Source organism: Syngnathus typhle, linkage group LG22 (genome assembly GCF_033458585.1).
Source record: "Syngnathus typhle isolate RoL2023-S1 ecotype Sweden linkage group LG22, RoL_Styp_1.0, whole genome shotgun sequence".
Classification (NCBI taxonomy): Eukaryota; Metazoa; Chordata; class Actinopteri; order Syngnathiformes; family Syngnathidae; genus Syngnathus; species Syngnathus typhle.
Window position 1 is genome coordinate 4,232,750 of NC_083759.1, and position 13,338 is coordinate 4,246,087.

Here is a 13,338-nt window from a genome sequence, read left to right on the forward strand (position 1 = left end):
AAAAAAAAGGATGCTTCCTTACTTTCTGACACATCACCCATGGCTAAAGGAATGGAGTCGAAAAATGGAGTCGAAAAAGCTCAAGATAGATCAGAGACTAAAAATATAAACCACATTGTGTGTTGTTCTTCTGTGTTCACCGGAGTGAACACCCCGAGATGAATATCTACGAAAAGATTCAAGACGTATAAAGGGTGACAATTTATCCAGGTATCTTATCTAAATCCGGGTAATTTGGGATTTTAAGATCCAGGGGAGCTTGTGGTGTTTATCAGATGTGAGTGCTTCAGGAGTTATCTAATCAATGGACAACCTCATCTGATTTCTTGATCCATTCCATGACGCCCAGGAGTATAAATGTGATGATGTGTTTTTGTTAGTCCGGGAGTGACGAAATGGAGACTTTTTTCCATGGGAGCCCAAAATCTGTGATGGCACCCCTGCATGTAAGAATGGTGGCCCTCATCACTAATTCTGTTAGCATGACTTGTCAGCTAGCTGAAATGTTGCTCAAGTTGCTAATGCTAATGAAATGTCTCTTCTTGACATCCACTGTCAGGTCTAAGTACCATAAGACATTATTTTATACACTGAAACAAAGAGGAGAAGACAACCAGTATTCCTTTTGCTCGCGAGGAGAATTACGTAGAAGACCCAGTTACAGTCCTCCACCAATTCTGGATTCCTCTTCCGCTATCTCCTCTTTTTATTATGGGTTGCCCTGGTTACAAGAGGCGTTGCTACACTAAAGGGAGGGGAGATTGTAGCAACGCTGTTTAGCTAGCTAATAATGTTGTGTGGTGCGAGGCCGCATGGCCTTGGCCGATCCGTGACCCCAGGAATGCAGAGTCTGTTCTTAGGTGGTTGGCAGCCTCGTTCTCGGCTGCAATCTCCAAACCTAGATGCCGTGTACCTGTAAAACAATGGTCTAGACCAGGGGTCACCAAACTACGGCCCGCGGGCCGGATACGGCCCACGGGACCGTTTAATCCGGCCCGCCAACCCTGAACAAATTGTATTATTAAACTTTTTTTTTTTTTGCTCATTTTGCCTGCAATGACTGCGTTTCCCCAGTAGATGGGGAAGCGCTCGCCTGCGCATTTACTACCGGAAGCCGTGTCAGAAAGCTCGGTGCACACTCACAAGTGCGTGTACGGACATGGCGCACTCGCGCTCTATTTGTATCAGTCCCGAATTTAGAGCGTGGGCTGTGACGACAGCATTCTTGTAATTTGCGCGCTGAGCTTTCAGATGCAGTTTTGCGCTAAAGCCACCCACAAACCTTCCCCTGGAATCCTTCCGTTAAAATGTCGCCCAAGTAAAGCAGGGTGAACACAGTGCCGAGCGTTTAAAAGAGAGTGGCCAATTTGGCTCGACGTACGCGACGTGACGTTCAGCCACATGAACGTCAACATCTACCCGTCAAAGATCGAGGTAAACGGACCAACACCTCGGATCTCGACTAAGAATTGCCACAACAAATTTTACTCCAGACTGTGACGCACTATCAAACTTTAATAAAAAAGACAGCGGTGTCTACAAGCCTACTGGAACCTACAAAAGGATTATAAGGAAGGAACACAAGAACTTTAAGAGACTGCTCATATGTGTCGGAGAGGTTCTGCTCTGACAACTGAGCTGAACTTTTATCTGTTAAGATTGTGCATGGCACAACAGAAAGTTAATGTTCCATGGTTTTTTTTCTATGAAGAACCCAGAGAGAGTTATTTAGTTATTATTTATTTCCTGTTTTTTCTGTGAAGAACTCAGAGAGGGTTATTTAGTTATTATTTATTTCATTAATAGTGTTATTATTTGTTTCCTGACTTTTTTTTCTGTAAAGAACCTGGAAAGGGTTATTAAATAACCGTTATTTGGTTATGTGTGGCTTTCTGGAAAACAATAAATGTTTTAAGCTCCCCTACGATCGTCACACTTTTTCTGTTACAAACTGACACCGGCCCGCCATCAGAGAAGGGAAAGGTTATGTGGCCCTCACAGGAAAAAGTTTGGGGACCCCTGGTCTAGACTTTCTTGCTACAATCCACACAATAATAATCATGAGTAAATAATCAGATACCTCTCGTGTATACACTCCAACAAACATTAAGTAAAACAAAGGTGTTCTGTTCATAACTAGTGAGGGCCTCTCACAGTTACGAAAAGGAAGGGAGTATAAGAACTTAAAGCTAGACAGATATGTTGGCTTGAGCGAAGATATGAGACCTCCGGTTCAGGCCGACCAGCGCTTCTGCAAAACTAATTATTCTAACATCCACTTCCTATTTACCCGCTTTCTCGTCCTTCCATGCTATTTTTCTTCGTCACTCCTCCTCTGTATTTTGTGATTAGAAGATTCCAGATCAAGGTTAAAGATGGAAAAATCTTGTATTATTTTTATTATTTAAAAACTTGAGCATAAGAAAAAATGGCTGATCATTAATTGAGTTGCACTGGGCAGTGGCTCGGAGGGAAAAGCCAAGATTGAGGGAGGGTAAGAAACTTGACAAACACAAATGCATCTAACAGAAACACAGAATATCAAAAGCAGATAAATGTCACATTGCCAAGAGACTGCTTATTAACCACTCCACTAAGCAAGGCTTAAGTTTCAAAACAGCAGGCTCATTGCCAAACCTATTTAAATCTTGTCTAAACAGAAAAAAAAAAGAAGACAAATCCTTATTGAGTCCGTCACAAGCACCTTCATTAACCGTATAAACTTAGCGGGAGAGTTTTTCCAGCCTTAAATAATTTTACAGCAAGCGCCATAAGAGGGAGACGAGCACATAAAGGCACTTTTGCCTAATTCACCTCTTATCTTACGGGCAGAGATAATAAAAACAAATTCTGTGACTGTAAGCAGTCATTTACTATCTTCCTTTTTCTAGAGTTGTAAGAAGACAAAAAAGTAGGTTAATGTTGGACACAAAGAAGGTGATACTGACACATAGACAAACTTACAGTTAAGTGATGCAGTGACTTGGATAAAAAGTGGCGCCATGGAAATGATAAACATAATCTTAATAAAGTAGAAGCAATAAAATAGCAGCCATGACCTGTGCTTTGAAATAAAATCTTAAAGGAATTCACTTTTCCTTACAATAGAAATATTACAATCAGACATTATTATTTTATTAAATTAAATCTCAAATTTTCTTCACCAAATTACTAATATGGTGAAGAAAATAGAAATATCACAATCAGACAGTATTATTTTATCAAATTAAATCTCAAATTTTCTTCACCAAATTACTAATATGGTGAAGAAAATTTGAGATTTAATTTGATAAAATAATACTTTCTGATTGTAATATTTCTATTGTAAGGAAAATAAAAATATATGGCATATACCATCTGAATGTCCGATTTATTGTCTCAATACCTTTCATGATTCCCATCTACAGTTTTTGTGAATTTGCAAAACACGTGAAATTAACCATAGAGGGCACGCTTATGTAACCGGACGTTCTCTTCCAGGTTTTTTTTTTTTTTTTTGGTGATCTGTGACAAACTGTCGGCCAGTGGCTGAGAGCCTCTGCTGCTGTTTGTTACAGATAAGTCAAGAAGCCAGAGGGGGGGAAAGAAAAAGAAGGGCACAGAGAGTCCTGCTTATTTATTTGAAAATAGTGATTTTTTTGGGGGTTGTTGTTGGGAGGGTCGGACATCCCGATGGAAAAAAAAAAACATCTTTCTTCAGAACTTCATCTCAGTAGATCCTGGTCTTTTCTTGAGACAGTCCACCAAACCTTTCTCCTGGCACTTTTTTTGACCTGAACCCTTCCTCGGCTGCTATCAAAGCTCTCATGGCTGTGACTGTGCGCTTTGGTATCCAATAGTATTTTGAACACTTTCTCAGTGTCTCACTCCGTCTTGTTCGCCTTTCACTCAATATTGTAAAAGAGCACAGACTGCCGACAGGGACCCCCTCGCTCAGTCAGGCAGAGAACGCCTTTGAGGGAGTGAGGGAAGGGTTGAAGACGAGAGGGAGGGGTTTGATAGCAGGTGCGTGTTTTCTGAATCTCGATTTATTATGTCGTCAAATTTCAATTCGTTGTAGTCTAATCTTGTGAGGCGGGAGGATTCATGAAGATAGACAAATCTAATCCATCTTTTCAAGATGAGAGGAGAGTGGGCGATCCAAAAAATGGACAAGAACACGTTTCAAATACCTCAATCTGATTTTGCTGGTGGAATTGTTCACCCTTCTCTAAATACTTCCTGTAGGTTCCTTCCCAGATTGGTTAAATAAAGTCTTGTGACGCAAACATCTGGCATGCCAGGTTAAGTGCAGTCCTGACTTGCCTTTTTTTGGCACACCTTGTTTTTTACGAGCTACTTGCTTCTACTAGTACTTCTCATAGGTAGACGGTTACCACTGCCGTATCCCGGGATTAAGTTCAGAACATACAAATTCCACGCAGAGATGTTCCGGTGGAGATTCAAACCTAGATCTGCTGACTGTGAGGCAGAAGTGGTGAACACTAGTACGTGTTGCCAAAATTCAAACTATATGCAAGCTTATAAAGCGCATAACTGCACATTAAGAGAATTTATTTATCCCACATGGGGAAATTCCATTGAGCTAAACAAACCAGGACAGCAAATGACTCGAACTTTATTTAACTTCAATTTGTCATCAATATGTAATGCGCACCTGTTGAGATTTGAGAAAATAACTGGATTTTAAATGCGCTTTATAATTTGAAAAATACGGTATTCTCTAATATACAATACATAAAATACAATATTCTCTATTTAGCCTTAGACTGTTGCTTAATTCATAAAAACGACATCTTGAAATTACAAAAATATTCAATGAAATTATATTTATTTATTTATTTTATTTTATTTATATATGTATTCATATATGTATTTGTTTATTTGACAGGGACAGTGTACATCATTGAACATTTCTCTAGATGCACCAGAATTAGCAAAGGGTCTAATATTTTACTTTTTTTATTTTTATTTTGCTTCCCCATTTTTTATTTATTTTTTTGCACAGCCGTCACTTTTGCAGAAAACTATAATAGACAGAGGTGTCCACGGCAAAGGAACATAACTGGGACTGCCTTGAAGCAGCTCTGCTCAACACTGATGACACCAACACACATTTTCACACGCGTGTGGTGTCATTTTCTAGCATTCATAAGTTCCGTGTAGATGAATAAGCATGGGCGTAAAGCTGTGCGCTGTGTTGTTGACAGCTCATTAACCACAGGAAAGATGAGCATCTTTTTTGGCTGATAACACCAAACTAAATTTGATAAAACAAACTAAGTCTATTAAATAAGAACCTGTCCCTTTTTATTTTGAGTTATCTTTAGGAAATATTCTAAAAGGGGGTTAGGGTCAAACTCAAGGCCCGGGGGCCAGATACGGCCCACCACATCATTTTATGTGGCCCGCGAAGACAAATTGTGCATCAATGTCATTATTAGAATTGCGATTGTTTTCACTTTTAATAATATCTTTTTTTTTTTTTTACCAGTTTTTCCCGTCTGATTTGAAAATGAGTTATTTGTCAGTTTGTTTTGTAGCTTTTACTGCGTACAATATGAAGTGCTCGTACATTTATTTACAGTCATAATGGCCCTCCGAAAGAAGTGCTAACTTTTTCTAAGTGACACCAGGACAGCAAAGTAAAGACGTGAGTGGCCGAGTGAGCATGTGAGTATTATAATTGCTAGTGTCAAACCGTCTTGTTTTTTTTAAGCTTGACTCAAGTGCTGTGTTCTCCACACACAAACATAACCCCAACAGATGTCACCTTCAAATGTCCACATTCATAGTTTGTATGCGTCTGACTCTGATCAGTTTCCATCCTAAGGCGGTTAGGGCGAGCGTGGCTTTGCCACCGCTGGATGCCGATGAATCAGAGCAAGCTTACTTTTGTTTGCCTGATGCAAGTGTCTGTTTGCTTTGTTGGTTAGCCTACTTTGGAACACAGAGGCTCTTGCGTGTCTGTGTGTGTCTGCGTGTGCCGTCTTGAATTATTCACCGGCAGTATTTGATTTGGTCCCATTGTACATCACATATGTCGTGTCGGAGATATTTGCCTCAAAGGTAGTTGCAGACCTTTTTTGGAGGAAGCATTTTGAGTGTTTTTGTGGCTCATTTGAAATATTTTGAGATCTTTTTTTTCATTTTGAGATTACATTCTAGGACGCCATCACTGTGTATATCCCGTCCGAATTATTTATCTGGGTATCATATAAATAAATATTTATTTTCTACTGCATTTTTTTTGCTTGTAGGAAAGTTGTAGAGCATGATTTGCTTCATCTTTAAATAATTCCAACTAAAATATCCAGAGGTCAGCATTGTTCTGCTCACAATTGTTAAAGGAGTTAAAAAAAAACATTCAGAGAGATTTAAAAATATCCTCATAGTCAACATAATAAATTTAATTGCAGGAGGCCCTACTTTGTTGACTTAAATTGAGAATCAAGAGGGTCAAATTTTGGTCAGCAACTGTGAAACTGAAACGACGTAATGAGGCTAATTAGTCAAAATAAAAAGTTCCTGGAATAACTCCATGAGTACCAATTTGGCAACAATTTGCAGAAAATCAGGTATGTGCTGTTAAATAGGTCAACATTATAATTTGAATCACTTTCCGACATTTGATTAAAACCAGCTGCATATTGAGTAACAAGGCTGAAAAGAAAAATGGAGAAACTCGAGCAAATTCCAGTCACTGCAAGACCCTCACAAACCTACCAACTCGCTGCAATAAAAAAAAAAAAAATGCAGCCCCCTGGCGAACAACGATTTGAAGCTATATTATTTTATGGAGCCACAAACAACATAGTCCGATTGTCAAGGAAAAAGCGGATTTACCTGAGCTGCCATCGTTATTATGTCTCTCTCTGTCTGTGGAGAATAAAAAAAAAAAGAGAAACAGGTGAGAAGAAAAGAAAAATTGTGATCTTGGGGGATCTCCTGGCAATGATAAAATTGTAAATATAGTTTGAATGGCAGTCAAAATAGTTGCAGACAGTCAGTCTGCACTCTACATGACGCTTGGCTTTTTGATATTTTTGTTTTTACTCTCTGCTTGCATTGTTTATACCGGTAAATTTACACTTTATTATATATTTAAAAAGTCAAATGTACAGTAAAAATGCATGTATTTATTTTACGTCTCTGTTTGTGTGAATATTTCGGGCTATGGTGGTTGCCAGAGAGCATTGGCTGGGATCGGGGGGTCAACAGCAATCCCCCCAGCACACCCCTGACCCCCTGACCTCTATCCCATAATTCTTTTCCACCATGGGTGACATGGAGGAAGACATAAATAGACCTTACAGGATGTGCTTGGTCTTGCTCAGCTTGCTTAAAGCCCAGTGGAAACAGGAAATGCATTGATGGGGTGATAGTCCAGAGCTTGAAAATGGAGACCATAACTAGGTTTCCTTCCTTGTTGACATATGTAGCAGAAGTTATTATATTCCACACTCAGATTTTTTTTTCCATTTTCTGCCTATGATCGGTCTCCCGTCCCGGCCAACCTGACTATGTGCAGGAGTGATAAAGGTCGTCTTTTGTCATCAAAAAGTACAGATTAGTTTTGCCTCGGTGCATCTGACTGTTTGCTTTATCACTGGGACCAGAGTGTGCCACAAGGTTTAGCTAACCTCTCTGCAAGGTAATAACTCCTACTACTCTTTTGTATTAACTCGAACACCACTGGCATTACCACATACCGTATTTTCCGCGCTATAAGGCGCACCTAAAAACCTCCAATTTTCTTAAAAGCCGACAGTGCGCCTTATAATCAGGTACGCCTTGTATATGGACCAATATTGAGCCTCTACAGCAGGCGTGTCCAAAGTCCGGCCTGCGGGCCAAATGTATATATCTTCTATATGGACAGTTTTAAAATGGGCCATTCATTGAAGGTGCGCCTTATAATCCGATGCGCCTTATATACGGACAAAGTTTTACAATGGGCCATTCATGGACGGTGCGCCTTATAATCAATCAGGTGCGCCTTATAGTGTGGAAAATACGGTAATTTTAGCGCAAGGTCAGGGGGAGGGGGAATGTTAGCACAGTCTTTATTTGACTGTGTCGTGGAGACTGACAGAAAAGTGTGGATGTGGCATGCAACGTATATCATAAGCGGGGATCTAACTGACAAAGTTGTAATAGTCGTTTCAGTCCACTAAGGGCCCAGAGTAAAGCCGAAACGTCGACGGCATGTCATAAGACTATATTGGTTTTATTTTAATATTCCTCCACTGATGTGGTTGGGGGGGGGGGGGGTGTAATATAACAGCCAGTAGGGAACAGAGTTGTGATATGAAGCATATTATTGAAATGTTTCGTCTGGCTACGGCGTGCAAAACATTCAAAAATCAGAAGCGGCAGCCAACAGGGAATGAAGATCTTCCGAGGATTAGGTAAATCTGACATGTGATTTAGACTCGTATCGACGAGAGCGTGAATACATTGTAAGATGATTACACTGTCTATTAAATAATAGGAATTAGTTATTACTCATGGAAATTCTTTTCACAAGGCTGCTTAAGGATGTCAGTAGAGGTCAGCAGGGTGCATTAAGGTCAATATTATTAGATGTTTGTTCATCTTTGGATTGTCAAATGTTTTATTTTCATGACATCCATTGAAGCATCCATGACAGAAAGTGCTTCCCTTATCACGTGTCCCTTTTATCCCTGCTAAAATATTAAAGAGGACCCAACACATCATTCATAAAGTGATTTGTGCTTTCTGTTCATCTACTTGTCGCAGACATAATGAGGGTAAAGTGGTGGGGGGTCTGCAGATATGACCTAATTGCCAAAACCGAATGTCAGAAATCCCTCCAGTGGGTTCCTTGGTGCCGCCGTCTTCCTAACAAAGCAACAACACCAAACAAGAACCAGATTCAAAAGTGTTGTCTGGAATTGGGCTTGGAAAACATTGTATATCCCCAGCCTTAGCTATTATCACAAATTAAATTAAATTAAATTAAATTAAATTGTAAAATAAAATAATTTAATTTAAATAATATAATTTACCTGTAGGTATTGTTTTTTTTGTAATCTATATACAACGCTACCACCCACTAGAAAATTAAACTGAAATAAAATAAAATAAATCACTTATCTAATAAAATAAAATAAAACAAATATAATTTACCTGTAGGTATTGTTTTTTTTGTAATCTGTATACAACGTTAAATAGCAGGAGTGGAAAGCTACCACGCACAAGAAAATCAACCACACTCATAGTGACAAAAACACTTCCCACTCTTTTACAGCCAAACACGTTGCTCCGCCCACCTATCCCGATCATATGCAAGCATATGTTGTAAATAGAAGTGCCTTTATGAGTTTGCTCTATCCGCAATGAATTTTGTTTTTTTGTGGGACAGGATGTACTTGCACGGAGGTTTTCATTTTATTTTCTGTCTCTATGGTGAAAATAACACAGGGTGTGTATGTAGACAGTATATCCACGCGTTTAAATCCGTACGTCTTGCGTAAAAGTCACACAAGCAGATGTAAACAATTATGGCCGAGCTCAAAGACGCAGCAGAAAAGGAATTTTTGGAATGGTATTTGTTTGCGGTATGACATCTGTGAGGGTCGCCGTTTTAATCTGGGATATTAAAATGTATATGAGATATTTCCGAAACGGGAATTTTGACCTCTTTTGGCAAATTGTGTTGAAAAAGAGTTTTGATCGAGTGCATAAAAACAAGTTGTACAAAAGAAAATACGTGAAAATCTAAATATGGTTGGATCACCCAAAGCTTTTTTTAAAGCCGATGTTTTATGACTGTCCATACCCGATTCAAAATGACATCGGCAACCCATCGGTAATGTTTCACATTAGCAGTCGTTAACGAGAAAAACAAGATGGAGAAACGAATAAATACAGAGCTTCTTCTCATTTTTAAGCCTTGGGGCAAGTAAGGGGGTGGGGGAATTCCTGACTGGGTGCTATTCCAGTTTCATCAGTGATGTCTATAATCTGCTTTTTGGAATCTGTATTCATGGCAGCGTAGGAATAATCGGAGACACCAACTGTTCTCCAATGGTGTTTCAAACTGGGAAAAGCCATTTATTCTAATTGAATTGTCTCTTTAGAGGTATGTGTTATCAGGTTAGAAAGTGCAAATAGAGCTGGGGTGGTGCCAGACCTCACAGATTATACCTTCAATACTAGATTGGTATGCATAGGATTTAACATTGAGCGATACTTAGAGAGATAATCAGAAAGTGTACTTTAGGTCTTGTGCACACACAAATTCATGAGGGAGGGGGGGCGTGGGGGTACGGGACACACAAAGCCAAGAGTGGACATGCCAAACAAATCAAAACAAGGCATGCAAACACAAAAAGCGATCTGGAGAATGAAGAAAACAGAGAGAATGGCGCAGTCCCATCTGTCATACAAATGCGAGGATATTTTCACGCACACACCAACGTGTTCGCACACTGCGGGCATCATTTTGTCTGAGCTCGAGCGATATCTGCCTTTGTCCTTTAGCGGTTGGTCTTGAGGGGGGGGCTGTTGTTGGAGTTGCATGAAAGTTTTGTTTAGAGCTGAGCAAGTGCGTTAAGCTTTATTAGAACCCACGGGAGACACCATGGCACACACACACACATGTGTTTCTACACACACACGCTCAAGCACGAGGCTTGGGCGGCAGCTCACGCCGGCCCCAACCAACAGTGAGGAGTTTGTTGTCATAGCAACAGTAAAATGAGATGACTTTACTGTCAGCCGTAATGTTTCATGGGCCCCTTGCCGCTATGGCAACATAACAAGGAGGAGGAAGAGAAGAGATGGAAAGAAGGAGAGCATGGGATCCATCTTTACATTCCGGTTTGTTACCGGGATCAATGTCAGGAAGATGCCCTTGCGTCTTCTCCAGGAGAAGAACGGACACACTGCGACAGGCTTGTCAAACGTAAAGACGCTAACAAAGGCACCCATCAAACCCTTTTTCCAGCTCGCCCGTCGTTCTGATGCTCCACATTTATAGTCACTGGGGCAATTTGAATTCATTACGTTCAATGTCAATATTGGTGAAATAACGTTCCTCCTCAGACAGGTACAGCTTGTTGAATGAGCGTGCCGCTGTCAGAAAGTGTGCGGAAATAGAGGAAAAGAACCATCAAAGGCTTGTTGGCGTTTCCCTCTGCTGTCGGGAGAGCCAGCTGGAGCGACTATGGGCGACTCTACGCGGGGCTATAACGTGACAAATCTATATTTAGCCGAGTCCTTCCACTACAACCCGAGAAGAGTTATCAGCGTGGGTAGGAAATTGAAATAGGTAGGAAGAGCAGACAGAGACGAGAACCGTGTTGTTTCCATTTTGTCGCCATGGTGACAGGGGCCGGCGAGCTTGTCATGGCACGGTAGGTTGCCATGGGTGACAGCTGCCCGTCAATCACGCAGAGTGAAGGGACAGATTGGCAGATGATCACCTTGGATTAGAGAGTGATCGCACCGCACAGGGGGCCGGACAGAACATATCTGGACTTAATCCCCGTGTCCTAATGGTGCCGCTCTCTGATGTGTGTGCGCCTTTCATATGCGTGTCTGTATTTGCACGCAACATCCAGAATTTGTATCCATCACTGGTTTTACGAGCATCCTGCCTGGATTGGAGATTGTGCCCGTACTTGAATGTGACAACAAATAATGAGTAGATTAAATTTAGATTGTGCTCATTTGTTGTGGCCCCTTGAGCAAGGCATTGGGAAGTTGCCCAACTCTTTAATGTGTCACTAATGGTGTGTGTGTGTGGACCTTTGAGGGGTAAATGCAGAGGTCACATTATGCACGAAAATGCATTCAGTCTTAATTGTGATATTACCGATTAGTCAGCAAGAACAGTTCCAATGGTTACTAATAATCACTTGATCTAATACAGTGGAACGTTTAATGTGCAGAGCAGTAAAGAAAATATTTTTCTATTATAAATGGATGTATGATCTGACCATTTTTTTTAAATACAAACCTCAGGCAGTTTATTTGCCGCCTGCTTGCGTATATTGTAAATGAAGTCATTAAGAGTCTAGTTAGAGCGCGTTAAAAGATCTCCAACTACATCTCGTTGTTGAAATATTACAGGCATGCCATGGTGGAATGCGTAATCCAGCAATTATGAGAGCCTTTAACAGAATACTTGTATTGTGACAGCAGCCTTGTGTAATGTCAATACTTGCATGGTACGCTTGTAATTGGCTGGCAGTTGAACATGTCGGATTTCCCCCAACCAGTGAAGCACTAAATTTGCCATCCCAGTGAGAAATGGATAAAAAGCCTGAGAGAAGAAAAAAAAAATGATGTACACTTCTCTTCTCATGTCTTTCACACTCTAATTGGAAATGTGGTCAAAAGAGTGCGGTTTGTCTCGACCCTTTGGCCTTTAAGAAAATGAGAAAGACAAATGGATAACACAAGATTTTTTTTTTTGCTCCTTCTATTGAGTTGTCTGTTTTGTGCCTCAATTCTTTTATCATTAACTTTTTTTTTTTTTTTTTAGGAGTGAGCCCTGGGCTGGATGGGACCGACCATGCCCCCCAGTAAGAAGGCCCAGAGCCCCAGTAGTGGAGCCAGCGCTTCACAGGGCATGAGCCCGCCGTACCGACAAGGCGACGCTGCGACGGCAGCATCAGAGGCGGAGGCGGCGGACCTCTCCTTGTCCTTATCAGCCTCCTTCTCCAAAGCTGAAGACGAAGAGCTCACCAGTCTTTCCTGGCTCCACGAGAGCACCGACCTCCTCAACAGCTTCAGCCACTCGGGCTTACGTAGCGTTTCCCCGCTGCTAGACCCCGACGGTCAGCACCCCCGCTCGCCTTCTTCCACGTCGCCGTGCCCGGATGACCCCCTGTTGGGCGATGCACACTCGGCGTACGACTTGGCAGTGGGGGCCAATAGGAAACCGCCGTATTCCTTCAGCTGTTTGATCTTTATGGCTATCGAGGATGCGCCGAACAAGCGCCTGCCGGTAAAAGATATCTACGGATGGATCCTTGAGCATTTTCCTTACTTTGCAAGCGCCCCGACGGGATGGAAGAACTCAGTGCGCCATAATCTGTCACTAAACAAATGCTTCAAGAAGGTGGATAAAGACCGCAGTCAGGTAACCACAGCAAATTTATGATGATCAAGTCATTAGCTTGATATTTTTACCCTGCTCAACTGAGGTCTGCTTCCATCATGCTGGATTATTAAAATTGTTGCTCCCTCCAAAATTTAAATTGCCCTTAACTGGATTAGAAGTTCAATATTCTTTGTATTTTGGCACTAAATATTTTTTTTTTTATAAACTACTGTAGTCACGTGTAGTCTGACAACCATATT

At 41.0% G+C, this 13,338-nt stretch overlaps 1 protein-coding gene across 1 annotated transcript in view; it reads left to right on the forward strand.

The window, feature by feature from the left end:
- Positions 1-13,338, forward strand: part of ches1 (checkpoint suppressor 1) — a 43,018-nt gene that overhangs the window by 8,294 nt on the left and 21,386 nt on the right. The window contains exon 2 of the mRNA XM_061270200.1: positions 12,518-13,117. Coding sequence (XP_061126184.1) covers positions 12,536-13,117 — 582 coding nt within the window. The 5' untranslated portion in view covers positions 12,518-12,535. The remainder of the gene's footprint in view (positions 1-12,517; positions 13,118-13,338) is intronic.